The 15347-nt window shown below is 34.4% G+C and overlaps 1 protein-coding gene across 1 annotated transcript; it reads left to right on the top strand.

Moving 5' to 3' along the window:
• Nucleotides 1-14401: 14401 nt before the first annotated feature.
• LOC103451254 (uncharacterized) lies at nt 14402-15100 on the top strand. Its single transcript, XM_008390681.1, has one exon. The coding sequence runs from the start codon at nt 14402-14404 to the stop codon at nt 15098-15100; it is 699 nt and encodes a 232-aa protein (XP_008388903.1).
• The last annotated feature ends 247 nt before the right edge of the window (nt 15101-15347 follow it).

Here is a 15347-nt window from a genome sequence, read left to right as displayed (position 1 = left end):
TTGCCGCATCCGTTAGAGTGGCAAGCAACAAACTCAGTAGTGCCATATCAGTAGACTCTCAATCGATAAACTCCACAGTAATCTCCTTTGTAACTCCAGCTTCTGCACTAACAACATACTTTGATGGACACACAATTGTACCATCAAAATGACCAAACAATTTATATCCTCTTAACACCAATTGAAATTGAAATGCCCATTTGGCAAAATTGTCATCCTTTAGCTTTATGGTAAGCATACCCAACACTCCATCAATTTTAAAATTTGAGGAACTCATGATTATCGTCAAACACAAACAACTAATCACCAAATTGAATGACACCCAGAGATTGACACTCTGATAAGAAGAAACTAAGGAAGAATAACACTTTCCTTTTCAATGAATTGCTTAACTCAGAAAGAATGACGCTTTCTGGAATTCTTGAGAGAATAACACTTTCACAAAGAACTAATCACAACAGAAAGAATGACACTTTCTGGATTTCTTGAAGGAATAACACCTTCAAAAAAGAATATACCAACGATCGCAGCAGAAAGAATGACACTTTCTCGGATTCTTGAAAGAATAACACTTTCACAAAGAAAACTATACTAACATTCGCAGCCCATACGAATCAACACATACAGATCAACAAAAAACATCTCCAGAACAAGAATCTACAGAACCCAACCAAATACTTCAAATTCAAGGAGTCAATGAAAGAGCAAGAAACAATAACACCTGAGCAAATAGCAACGACTCCAAAGCAAATATGACCCAGACACCTCTTCCACGAATTGAAGTTCCTCTCAACATCATCGAAAAATGTAGCAAGAAGACCGTCAGAAATTGCAGCAAGAACACCGTCGGAAATCACCGAAGCAGCGGAATGAGTCAGGATTGAAATCAATGATGAACCATCGTCTGCGATGATACCATATTAACAATAGAAATCAAAGAATAACTATGCAGAATCTCAGAGAGGTTTTAGAGAAAGAAAGAGAGAAAGAACTCTTGTATTCTATCTTTTGATGAATCTTACAACGCACGCTTAATGGCAAAAGCCTTACAACCCTGCTTTTATAGTGAAGACTGGTTTTCCTAGATTTACAATACTACCCTCCTTATACTCCACCAGTTTCTAACAAACTTAATCCATATAACCAACTTATATCAATCATAACAACCATTATGGTTATTAGTATGTGGGTAATTACATGATTCAAACAATATTATTTTTTTTGTACAAGATATGTCTTTTTTTTTAATTTGGTAAATTAATTTATATAATTGCTAATATTTATGATAAAAGAAAGGTAAAATATCCATATGGATTTAATTGCTCATCATAATTAGGATGAGTAATAGCATTTATTGACCAAATTAGGATTTTGTGGTATAAGTTGTAAATGTATTGTAATAGTTGATCATATATTTGTCTACATGACAGTTTATTTGAAATTTAGGTTTTATTTTAATGTTTAAATTTAAGTGGGTTTTTATTTGGAAAATAGGAGTTTTAAGGGCCTATATCTAAAAAAACCCGTTTTATTATTTGCAAACGAAAAAACCTGCACTGCGTCGCCCTCTATTCCTCAGAACTAGCATAAACTTGACAATTTGTTAATTAATTAACGAAATGATTAGGTTGTCACTAAAGTAGTAGATTAGAAAATAATTTTTATAGCAGGTGTATGCAAACAATAATAACTATTTTTTTTATTTTGATTTAATAATACTATTAATGTCCCTTGAAGTTAGACAGAAACACAACCATCCGTGCACAATGTAGCGTACTGTGGAGTCCCCAAGAATAAAAACAGTTTGCTGAATTACTGCGAAATGTGTGTGCGCGCGCGCACAAGAGAATGCTTTTGTATTTTCTCATGCCACTCCACCACCCCAAAGAAAAAGATACATAATTAACAATAACAATTAAAAGAAATGGACGTAGAAATTTTATTAACATTATTTCCTGAGAATGAATCTCGCATTGATGGGAAAGGGATTTTGCAAGGGTTTATAAGGAATCCGGTCACTCCCCAAAATATCAATTTGTTTTATGATAGAACCTCAATTTTCTTTATAGTATCGGTGCGGGTTATCTCATTGTAAAGTTCAACGGCCACACTCGCTCCACATCACCTCATTTTTATTGTCCATATTTTTTACTTAAAAATCCGTCATACGTGAAGGGGTGCGTTGAGAATGAATCCCATATTGATGGGAGAAGGAACCTTGCTAGGGTTTATAATTAAGGAATTGATCCACTCCTCATATTATTAATTGGTTTTATGGTGGAACCTCAATTTCTTTCAATATATTCACATTTGCGGTTTGTGAGTTTCTATTTTATCAGATGTCCCACAAGGAACGAGTTTCTATCACTTTTTCTTATGTGACAAACGATAGTGTTAGTGGATAAAGTTGTTAGTTGTTAAGGTAAGATATTGGTGGGTATCAAACCCACATTGAGTAAAAGAAATCTTATTAGGGTCAAATTCGATGTTCATCGAAAGAAAAGTTACAAGGGGATCTAGCTGTATATATCACTTACTCTCTAAAGGCATTTCGCTCCTCCAAATTGTGAGAATATAAGGACAAAGTTTTATATCGGTGAAGGACTAAACCATGTAAGAGTTTATAAGAAGTTAAGTTACTCCCATACTAACATTGTCAATTGGTTTTATAGTAGGACCTCAACTTTCTTCACAAATTCGTTAGTCTTGAATACATGGGATAAAGATATTTTCTAGGGTGACTTTGGATGCAATTCCTATTTATCAACCATCTTTAACTGAAACCTCTTGTTAGTTTTCAGTTTTTTCTATTGAAGTTCCTTAAATTAATGCAATAATGCATTTCTATGTAAGTTATTCTAATTTTAAATTAAAATTTGATATCTATGAGAATAAAAATATTAAAAAATATTTGTGAGATTTTTAAATAAAATTCAAGATTTGTAAGAATAAAAATATTAAAATATAAATTATACTTATATAAAAAAGTATAATTTATCTTAATGACATGATTTGTCATTAAGATAAATTATATTTAAATAAAACCTATGATTTGTCATTACTTATATTATTGACAGTTTACATACAAGAAATTGGTCATTTTTATACGGTACATTTTATATACAAAAAGTTGGTACCCTTCATACAAAAAAGGTGGTATGTTTTATATTTAAAAAATGGGTACATTTTGTATTAAAAATGGGTTCATTTTATATAAAAAAAAAATTGGTACATTTTTTATTAAATAAATAAATAGGTCTTACATTAGAAAACGGCTGCATTTTACATAAAAAAAAAGGGGTACTTACAAAAAAAAAAAGAGAAAAAAAAAGGTACATTTTACATATAACAAAGTGATACATTTTTAAAGACAAAATGGGTACATTATTAGTAAATTATTTGTGCAAATAAAAGGTTAAAAAAATGAGTACAAATATAAGTTTGAAAAATATGTACTAAAAAGGAAATTAATATATGTATACAAACTAAAATTTAAAAGAAAATTGGTACAATTTTAAAAAAGGGTTGCGAATTAAAATGGGTACAAAGTAAAAAGAAAAATATATGATACAAAATTAAGCCACATATATATAAATATATATATATATATTTTAAATGTAACGTTTCTAACCCTAAATGAATATATTTGGAAATAAAATTTAATTATCTTGACATGTAAAATATTTTATTATTGAAATAATTAATGACATTTATTAAAACAGAGAGACATTGATGAAAAGTTGAAAAGAAATAAGGTTTCAATCAATGGAGTTGAAAAAAGAGGGATGGGAACCTAATTTTTTTTTTTTTCTATTTATGTTAGTATTTAAAAAATCTAGGACCTATTGCTAATTAATTTTGAGTTAAATGCTCTAACTCTATCATTATACATTAAACTAAGTTATACTAGACTACTTACTAAGAATTTTTCACATGCCTACGATAAGGACATTTCTTCTATAGCAGCCTTTCTCTTAGATGCTACCTGGCCCAGCTTGCTGGTTAACTAGTGTTTCAAGTAAACGATTCCTCCTTCGGATAATCAGAGTCTGCACACAAAGAAAGTAGTATGCCACCAAGGGATTAGGTGAGATCTTTAGTTTTTAGTGATTAAATTAAAATTAACGTTCACAGAGAATCCTAATCTGCAGTAAGCTGCATTATGGAATTTCAAAAATTAAACAGGATTCAGTTGAATATCAGAGTGCACAACGAACAAAACTAACAAATAATAAGAATATTATTAAATAAATTGAGAATGCCGAAACGGCTACAAAACCCTAAGAGACTACATTGTGGCTAACTTGTTCTCTAATGAATAACAAAGCACCCTATGTATAATAAACTAACCCTAATCTCTAACAAAACCTAATTCTAACAGACTAAGCCCAGAAAACCAAACATTCAAATAAACCAAAATACTAATATTTTCCAACACCCCCTGTCAAACTCATGGCGGTACATGACATGAGTTTGCCATCAAGCAGATGTGGATGCAAGCCTTCAAATTCCAATGCCGATGCCGATGCCAAAGCCAATACCAATACCAATGTCGATGTTGATGCCAATGTCAATGCCAATACCAATGTCGATGCCAACTTCTGAACAAACAAACAAAAAATCTAACCAAATTTTTTTTCCCTTTGCCCACATGGGCCTCAAACAAGCAACCAATTTTTTCTTGTTTCTTCCTTTTTTTTTTTTTACTCCCCTTTTTTTCCTTCTTTTTTCATTCCATTCTACTTTTTCCTCTTTTTTCCTTTGCAGCAATACAGACTTGCAGATACTCCTGCAGGCTGCGGCGTTCAAAGGTGCAGAAGCAGAGTCACGGGACAAAAAACGAACGAACAATTTTTTTCTTCTTGCAAACAATCAATACCAACTAACAATCTGAACACGAACGACAACGGAAACAAGCAAACAGATACCAACCCGAAGCAAATTAAATCCCGAAGGATCAAACCTGCTCTGATACCAAGTTGAATATCAGAGTGCGCAACGAACAAGACTAACAAATAATAAGAATATTATTAAACAAACTGAGAATGCCGAAACGGCTACAAAACCCTAAGAGACTACATTGTGGCTAACTTGTTCTCTAATGAATAACAAAGCACCCTATTTATAATAAACTAACCCTAATCTCTAACAAAACCTAATTCTAACAGGCTAAGCCCAGAAAACCAAACATTCAAATAAACCAAAATACTAATATTTTCCAACAGATTCCTCCACCCACAAAATCTTCTTTTAAATAGAAAAGGTTGCATGGTTGTTTTCACGTAATATATGCTTATTAATAATACATCAACTTTCTAATTATGTCTTCTTCTATTTTTGTCGGAATCTTTATATATGTCCATTCTACAAAAAAAAGTGACCGGCCAGAATTAATTCTTCAGAAAAAAGCAGCCATACAATACTCACAATTTGTCCATGCATGATGTATTTTGGTATGTATTTTGGCCGTTGTTTGACTAAGCAACAAAATCAAACGAACCATCATGAAAACTCATTCCAACATGCAAATCGCGTTTCTACCACTAGCTGCTATGCTTATCAATTTCTAATCGAATTAGAGGAAAAATATACGCGATCAAGTATCTTGTTAGTGATGATAAAAATATATTTTATGACAAATTTGAAATTTGGGATCTTGTCGATTGTAATGCCTTCAATTTATTTCCGGGAGAAATTAATTCAGTTCATTATCATTTATAAAAAGTGTGACAATTAAGCACCTTTCATCTGACGTTATACTTATACATGATAATGTGAAAACGTATTGTATCGGACTTATATAAGCTGCTGCAGTTTATGTTTACGTACTAGCTAGTTCATTTTTACTTTTATTTTTTTAGTGGAGCGATAGTACTAATAGGTTAGTTAGATTTAGGAGAAGAAAATCGATGGGAATCGAACCCACACCCACACACACACACTAGTTCATGAACAAGTCTAAACCAAGTGAATATATTTACAGGGTTAGGATTCGAGGACACACATTTTACATGCCCATTTTCGTAATTTAATTTTCAACGATTCAACTGTTTATCGTTTAGATATTCTCTCAAATATCATGTCTACCAAGAATCACCGAAATCCGAAATTCAACACCATGACCATTGGATTAAATGATAATCTTATTGCTACAAATGAATGTCTTAATGATTTTGGTTTTGTCTAATTTTTGTAAGGATGACCTATCAATGATGAATTGAAATATAAAAAATTCAAATCCTTGAAAAAAGTTATGGTATTGGTCCTACAAAAATGTGTGTCCAAAAAAATATATATACAAGATTCAATGAAAAAGTAAGAACATGACTCCGATAGGAGGGTACTTGCAAACAAAGAACTAAAATTAAGGAACACTTTGGATGCGGTCCCTATCTATCAATATTCTTTGATTGAAACCTTGTTAGTTTTTAGTTTTTTATTGAGGTCCCTGATATTAATGTAATAATGTAAGTTACTATATTTTTTTAATTAAAAATTAAAAATTGAAAATTTTAATTGTTTATATTAATGAGATTTTAAATAAAACCCATAATTTATGGGATTAAAAATAATAAAATATAAATTATTCTCTCTATTATATTGTGTGTGTGTGTGTATATATACACATATATGTATGGGTACATTAACCAAAATTAACAAAAAAAGTTATTGTACCAAAACATGGATACATTCTCAAATCAACGAAAAAGAATGTACCCATATAAGTTTAAACATGGATTAAAAAATTTGAATGGATTTTATATTAAAAAAGGGTACATTTTACATATAACAAATTGATATATTTGAGAATTGGTACATTTAAGAATAAAAAAATTGAAAAATTATATGAATGGGTACATTTAAGATTAAAAAATTGAGAATCTTTTTATATATAAAAAAAACTAATAGGTACAAACTTAATTTAATTTAATTTTTTATTATTTTGGAAATGTTTGAATTGAAAATTAATTAGAAGTTTAATAGAGGTGTGAGTATTAAACCCTAAATTAATTACTAATTTTTATATTAAAAAAATTATATAATAAACATGTAAATTCATTATCATAGTAATGCTAGGGACTTGAATCAAAATTTGAGAACTAATAAGGTGTTAGTCAATGAACAATAAAAATTAGGGACCGGATACTAATTTTTCCTAAAATTTAATTACAAAGTATAACAAGAACAAAGGCAAGGGAAAGTTTCAATATGGTTTTAATTTCAAATTTGGTGATAACAAACATTTTGTATCCAAATCCTACTCTTTGTATTCTTGGGAATTCTCCACCAAGGCAGCACTCTAATTCCAGTTCACCAATGCAAGCTTGTCAAATTTGTGGCTAGTATGGTCATCTTGATGACACTTGCAGATTCAGAAACACATACATTGTAACGTCTGAGGAACATCAAATTTGTGGAAATAGGAATCATAGTGCTCAATTCTGCTTGTTCATGAATTCAAATGTCTCACCTCCCACTGTATCTATGAATGATATGCATATCATTGCTTCTGGCTTCTGCACCACCTTTGGCACCTAATCAATCTTCCTAACAAGTGTCGCTCAAAGAATCCCGTGCAACTAACCACATGACTGCTGATCTGATTAATTTCTCTTTAGCAACTCATTTTCCATCCAATGAGATGATTCAACCAATAAATAGTAAAGGTTTGCTTGTATCTCATATGAGGTCCTCCATTTTACAGACTCCTTTTCATAACTTGAAGTTGAATTTAGTACTCTATGTGCTTGGTGTTATTCAAAACCTATTATCAGTTCATAGAATTTGCCTTGATAATAATTGTTCGCTGATTTTTAATGCTTTTTGTTTTTCGATTTGGGACAAAGCCACAAGAAGAATATTGTTCAAATGCTTTTGCAATAATGGATTATATCCTATCTCATTTTCTGCATCATTATCTTATTCACAGAAAACGTTTCAGGCTACCACATATCTTGGTCATCAAGTCAACTCCAACTTATGGCATAGCAAATTCGGTCACCCCTATAATCCTATCTTGCCTCTAATACTTAAGAAATCCAATATATCTTGTGTATCGTATCCTTCATTTGTGTTGTGTTCTACATGTTTAGAGGGTACATTTAGAAAATTACCATTCAATCTACTCTGTCTAAGTTTGTTAAACCATTTGACGTTGTTTATAGTGATGTATGGGCCTCTACTTCTTGTTTGTAAAAAGAAGGTTTTGAATACTATGTGACCTTCATAGATGAGTATACTAGATACTGTTGAGTTTAAATATTATGTTTGTTCCATTTTGTTGCCTTCTATCAGTTTCTGTTCATTCACTTTTCAATTTCTATTCCACATTGCGAAGTGATGCTTGGGGTGAATACATAGGCAAAATGTTTCAATTTTTTCTTGTATATAAAGGTATTAGTCACCAAATGTCTTGTCCTCATTTTTCAAAACAAAATGGTTTTGTAGAAAGGAAACATCACCATGTATTGAAACATCTAGTACCTTTCTACAAGCATCTCATTTGCATGTCACTTTCTAGTCCTTTGCTTGTCTAACAACAATCTATCTTATAAACATAATGCCCTCAAAAAAATTACACCAAAAATCTCCCTTTGAAGCTCTATATGGTTATGTGCCTGGTGTTAGTCTTTTAAAGAGTGTTTGCATGCTCATGTTATCCATTCTTAAGACTTTGTAATACTATAAACTTACAACCTAGTGTGTTTTTCTTGGGTGCACTTCAAAATAAAAGGGATAAATTTATTATGAGCTTACTAAAACGAAGATGTTTATATCTAGGCATGTGATTTTTTATGAATCTGAATTTCCATACTCTATATTAGCATTAGTAGCCTCAACAATCATTTATACTCCAATGTTGTCTTAGCTTTACAACCAGTATCAATGCCTGATCCCAATAACGTACTTGTGCCACCTAGTTCTACATCACATATTCAGTCTTCATCATCTAATAATGACTCTGCATTATCACTTATCATTCCATCACCTTCATTATCATTATCAATTTCCCTCAGTTCACAATCTTCACCACAATCCATTACTACAAAAGAACAGTCCACACAATCCTCTTCATCACATATCATTAAAAAGGTCGTACCCAGTGCACAAGGCTCCCGCTTTACGCACGGTCTGGGAGAGGTGAATGTCGGCTAGCCTTACCCAAAATATACCCAAGAGTGGATTTAACTACTGTTGAATCTGTCGCAGATAAATCTGACTTGATGAGTCTAATGTGGACTGATGCAATGAATGAGGAACTTTCTACATTACATTCTCAAGCTACACGGAGTCTAGTTCCTCTACCTCCACATAAAAATCTTGTTGCTTGTATTGGGTGTATAAGATTAAGAGAAATGCAGATGGCACAATTAGGAGATATAAGGCTAGACTACTTACAAAATGATTTAATTAGGAAGAAGACATAGATTATGTAGGGACTTTTAGTCCAGCAGTTAAACTAACTACTGTGGGACTTATTTTAGCTATGATAGCTCATTTTGGATGGTCATTAAGGCAATTTGATATTAAAATGTCTCTTTACATGATGTATTGCAGGAAGAGGTATACATGTCTCAGTCACCCAGTTTCGTTGATCCACATCATTCGAACTATGTCTATAAGTTGAACAAGTCTTTATATGGTTTAAAAGCAAACTCTTAGAGCTTGGAATGAGAAATCAAAATTTTTTTGCCTTCTCCTGGTTTTGGTACTACTTATGCAGACTCTTCCTTGTTTGTCAAGCAAGTTGGTGTTGGGATATTGCTTCTCTATGGGATGATTAAACCATCAATAGCAGTGCGTCATATGATTAATAAAGTCATTTATGCTTTAACTAAGGAATTTGAGATAAAAATGTTTGGGTCAATCACATTACATTTTGGTGTTAGATTATTCAACAGTCAGATGACATATTAAATTCTGAGGCTAAGTATATCACTGATTTGCTTACAAAAATTGAGATGTTGGATTCTAAACCCTGTGCTACACCTTGGTTATCTTATAAAAGATTATTGTTGGATAATGACAAGCCCTATAATAATCCAGCCTCTTATAGGAGTATAGTTGGTGCTCTGCCGTACTTGACTTTTACGGCTAGATATAAATTTTGTAGTACATCATGTGTGTTAATTCATGCACAATCCTATGGAATCTCATTTTACTATAGTTAAAAAAAATTCTTAGATACTTAAAGGGTACTATTAATCTGGAAATTCACTATGAGAAGGGTGTTTTGGATGTAAGAGTTTTCTCTAATTCAGACTAGGCTAGAGTCCCAAATGGCAGAAGATTAACCATAGATATTGTGGTTTGTAGGTTCCAATCGTATCTCTTAGTCTTTTAAAAAGCAACAAATTGTTTGAAAGTCCTCTAAGAAGCTGAGTATAGAGCTTTGTCTGCTACTGCAGCAAAGCTTCATTGGATCAAGCAATTGTTATCCTTTGTGTATGTTCTTCTTTTTTATCAGCCTATTCTTTTATGTGTTAACATGTTTGTCATAACCCTTACTTGCAATCTTGTTTTGCATCGAAGGAATAAGCATATTGAGGTTGACATTCATTTTATAAGGAAAAAGAGTTGCTAAGACGACGTTGCACGTTCAATTTGTTTCCTCCAAATAGTAGTTTGCTAACATTTTGACCAAAGGCTTGTCTGCTCCTCTGTTCCAAACTCACGACAACAATCTTAGGCTTGGCTTCTCATCTCTTGCACTTGAGAGGGGATGTTAAGGATAATGATCCAATAGTTGTATAAGATACCATTTGTCAATAGATTAGTAAGTTTGTTGAAATAGGTAGTTATGAGGTTATTTAGTCAATAAGGTTTCATAACAAAAGTACATAGAAATCTTGTAACTGTTCATTACTATGAAGATCATCATTAAGCAATCATTCATTTCTATGTCTTAAGAATTCTCTCTCTAAACTTTCTATCTTTTCTCTACTAGTGTCACGTCTCGGACCAGGAGTCGGTGGAAAAATAACCCCATGCCCAGTGCACAAGTAAAAATAAAAATAAAATGAAAAACTAAACTTCTTTTATAAAAATAACTCGAAAATATTTACAAGGAGTACAAAAATAAATAAAAACTCTTAAATCTCTCATCTAACACAATCTTAGCTCGTATACCACATATCTTGCCAAATAACTTACATGTAAAATAAAAGGTGAGGGGTGGGCAACAATCACCGTTGCCTAGTGAATAGAACATGTAATATGCCAGTCAAGTGATACGTTTTAAACATAATAGAAAAAACAATAATATTATCAAAACTTTAGCCAAGTAGTGCAATATCACATCTTCCCTTTATATGTTCATTATATCCTTCATATATTGCAATTCACCACATGACTCCTAATGGTCATTTTGCCCTAACGTCACCATGTGCAGTTTACATTTATACCTTGGATTAATGCAACACCAAAGTTCTCATGCTCCATGAACATTTCTAAATAAACCACATATCACCACATATGATAACTCCAAAAGTATTTTCATGAAATCCAACATGCTTGACTTGAAAGAAAGATATTTAGAAATTTGGCTTCATCACTGACCACATTATTGCTAACTTATTGTGAGACTACGTTCATCCCCTCCTCCTTAGTGGAAGATAATATCATTTTTCAAAAAAAAAAAAAATAGTGGAAGGGAGAAATAACATTCCACCAACGGCTATATCATCCACTTCTTGATTTGGATCGTGCACTTCGAATGAGTATTTCATGAATTTTTGTGTTATATGAAGAAACTTGTATATTTATTATTGGGTGGTTTTGAATTCTAGCGAGATAATATCAAACTCCGCATGAATCTGCGTAAGATTTTCTCTTCGTGCTGCTAGTATCTATTTCTTCTCTATGACTCAATGTCGACATGTCATCTGTACTTTAGACCAAGCCAACAACATGCATGACATTTCACCTCTTTTGTGACTCAACATTGACATTTCACCTATACTAAAAATTAAAGTTGTAGATGATGTCATATATACGTATGAATCTTGGAAATAGAAAAGGACCACATGACTTTAGAGATTTTATAGTATGACCGGCACACGAAGTGGTACACCATATGTCACTACATAAATAATGGAACATGTGTGTTAAAAAATTAATAACTTAAAAAATAAAAACTTTCACTATTTACATATAAACACGTGGTGTACGGTGTACCACTCATGTTCCTATCGTAATGAAAAATTTATCCACATGACTTACCATTCAGTATGACAAGAATAAAATAATATTTAGAAAGCTAATTACCATTCAGTTTTTTTTTTTTTTGTTTAAACAATGATGTGATCTTGTTTTATATGACATAAGAGATTATTTAATTTAAAGGGTGGGAGAATGAGTTAAACTTTACAATGTGCTAGTTGTGGAGCCAAAAAATAAGCAAGAGGCGACACGTGGATTTTTGGGTAAAAAATGACAAAATTATCCTCGAGGCACACTGGAATTCCTACGCGCGAGCAATAGACAATTATCCCTCAATCAAGTCAAAAGTGCCCAAATAGGTATTTATTTACAACCTATTTGATCCATCCTTATCATATATTCTCCACAAGGTAACCCCCAAATCCTTCCTCTTTTATTATAATAATTAGTTAATTAATTAAATAATTATTCCATTAATTAGCTAATTAACCACAAATCAAGAACCTAACCCACAAAACCATCCAAGTGGCCGGTCCATCTCCTCCTAAGGTGGCCGGCCACACTCCTATATAAGCCCTCTCATTCTCTCTAAAATAAAAGTCCAATTCTCTTGCTAAATTCTCTAAATTCTTCAAACACTTTTCCTTCAAAATTCTAACTTTGCCATCGATGGTTCTTCGGCCAAAGCTCCCCCATTCATCGTGGGCACGTGAAGGTCTTAGCCTTCACCTAAGGTGTTATTTGTTTTGTAGGTGCAATTTTGTCCAAGATCAAGGAGGAAGAAATTTGCATCTACAAATTGGTGCTTTCATTGAAAGTTGAGTCCCACACTCGTAGAAGACTCTCGCATCCATGATTTTCTATTTTCTTGTCCATATGTAGATTTTTCATACGTTCTTATTTTTAGAATTTTTTATTTGCAAAAATTCTTTGGTAAAACGTAAAAGAAAAGTACAATGACAAGAAATTTGGAAACTTCAACGAACGAAAATTCCAATGTTCAAGATATGAGACCACGGCGACCCACGAGGCCAAACGTGACAATAAGTGGAGCAGCTCCACCACCACAAGGCTCCACCATGGCAACCACCATGGTGGCCACCATGGTAACCACCCATGGTGAGGTCCATGGCGCCACCACCATGGCCCAAGCCGTGTCATCCAAACTTGTTGTGCCATCCAAAGCCCACTGCACAAAGGCCAAAGCCCAAGTCGTGTCACTTCAAGCCCAAGACAAACCGTTTCATGCCGCTCAAATCCAATGTGAGCCTAATGTGCTGTCAAACCAAGGCCAAGCCTCACACCCGCATGCACCACACGTCGAGCAGCCCATTCCCATGGCCCAGCCTGCTCCCGTGGTTTTCCAAGTAGCCCAAGTCGGCCCAAGATTATCTCAACCATCCGAACCTACCATCAAGCCGGGGGCATTTTCACCACATTTCTCCTCGGATTTGACATTTTCTAACTCAAATCTCGCGCCCGAAGTCTGCCACCTTTCCATTGCTCATGAAGGCACATTTCGTCCAAGCTCTTCCAATCCGAATGGTTAACAACACTTGTCCCGACAAGTCATAGAGTTGACGAGTGCCCTTGCACAACAGAAAAACTTGGTGAATCAGCTTTTGCAACACACCGAGATCCAACGTGCCCTAAACGAAATGTCCCGAAGTAGGACAATGGCATGCGAGGAACCTCTCCAGTAATGTCCTGGTAAGCAACCACTAGACCAACCACAAACCGAGCGTTCGGGCAGCAAACATTCCCGATTAGGTCCCCAACATAGCGTATACTCATGTCTAAGCATGCAGAGGAGAGTGCACTTTTGACTAGGCCCACAGATGAGCATACATTCACGGTTGGGGCCACACTCCGATAATTAGCATGGGCAACCTTCCAGGCGAAGCGTTTATTTGCAGCTTGGTCCGCATCATCCACATCACATCGGAGTAGGCAGCACGACGGACGGAGATAAGCAGTAACTCAATCCAGCTTAAGTTCAACTGGCAGCCTGCAAAAAATTCCCTCGCCTGCTAGGAATGAACTACATGCACCATTGTTACGGCATAGACAAGCCAAGAAAGTAGAAGAGCAACGTAGACCAGCAGGTTAAGACTGAGGGCAACCGAGAGCTCTGCTACCCCAACAAAGGTAAATTCAGGAAAAGGTAGAAAGGCTCATCAACGAGGGATTGCATAATTTCCAACGCAACGAAGAGGCCGATGAAGCACTATGACGGGATATGACCAACATGAGCAGGTCACCATTCATGGACGAGATCGAGCAGGCAGAGCCTCCATGCAAATTTAGCATGCCACACTTCATATCGTTTAAAGGAGATGGAGATCCAGAAAGGCACTTGAAGCACTACCAAAGCACGATAGTCCTTTATCGGAGCAACAATGCCCTTATGTGCAAAATTTTAGCAACCACTTTACAAGGCAAGGCGCAAGATTGGTTTCACACTTTGCCACCACGATCCATCTGGAGTTTTGATGATCTTTCCTTGGTTTTCACCAAAGAATACTCATTCTACCGCTTGATCAAGAAAAATTCTAACCACTTGTTCAACATGAAGAATAACCCAAATGAGTCGTTTTGCGACTACGTGAAGAGGTTCAAAGCAGAAAAGGCGAAGATTGTCAGATGCTACAACTCGATAACATGCACAGCCTTCCAAACAGAACTCCTAGCAGACCACCCAATGTTCGAAGAAATGATCATGAAAGAAGATCTAACTCTAGCAGACTCTATCACTCTTGCAGATAAGCATGCACTGGAGGATGAGGCTCGACGAGCAGACAAGGCGCCCGAGCAGCCTCAAAAAGCGTCGGCAGTGGCTCAAAAAAAGGAAGATGGGAAACAGTCCAGCAAAAGCAGGCAGGAAGCCAAACATAGGGACCGACCCATGACCAAAGAAGGCTTGATGACCAACAATTAGTCTAAGTTCTCAATTCCGATCCACCAAATCTTTCGCGACATCAAGAACGAACCATGGTTCAACCTGCTGAAACAATCAAAGAGGGATATTTCCTAGTTGGATCACACCAAATACTGCGCATTCAACTAAGGTCCCAGTCACACAACCGATAACTGCTTCACTTAGAAGAACTACCTAGAAAAACTCGTGAAAGAAGCCAATGTTAACAGATACTTGGACAAGCCAACTGCGCAGCCTCGAAAGAACG

Source organism: Malus domestica, chromosome 07 (assembly GCF_042453785.1).
Source record: "Malus domestica chromosome 07, GDT2T_hap1".
Lineage (NCBI taxonomy): Eukaryota > Viridiplantae > Streptophyta > Magnoliopsida > Rosales > Rosaceae > Malus > Malus domestica.
The sequence above is the reverse complement of the archived record's forward strand: the minus strand, read 5'-3'. Positions and strand labels throughout refer to the sequence as shown.

Coding starts and splice junctions, on each gene's coding strand:
- LOC103451254 (XM_008390681.1), top strand. CDS start 14,402: ATGACCAACATGAGCAGGTCACCATTCATGGACGAGATCGAGCAGGCA.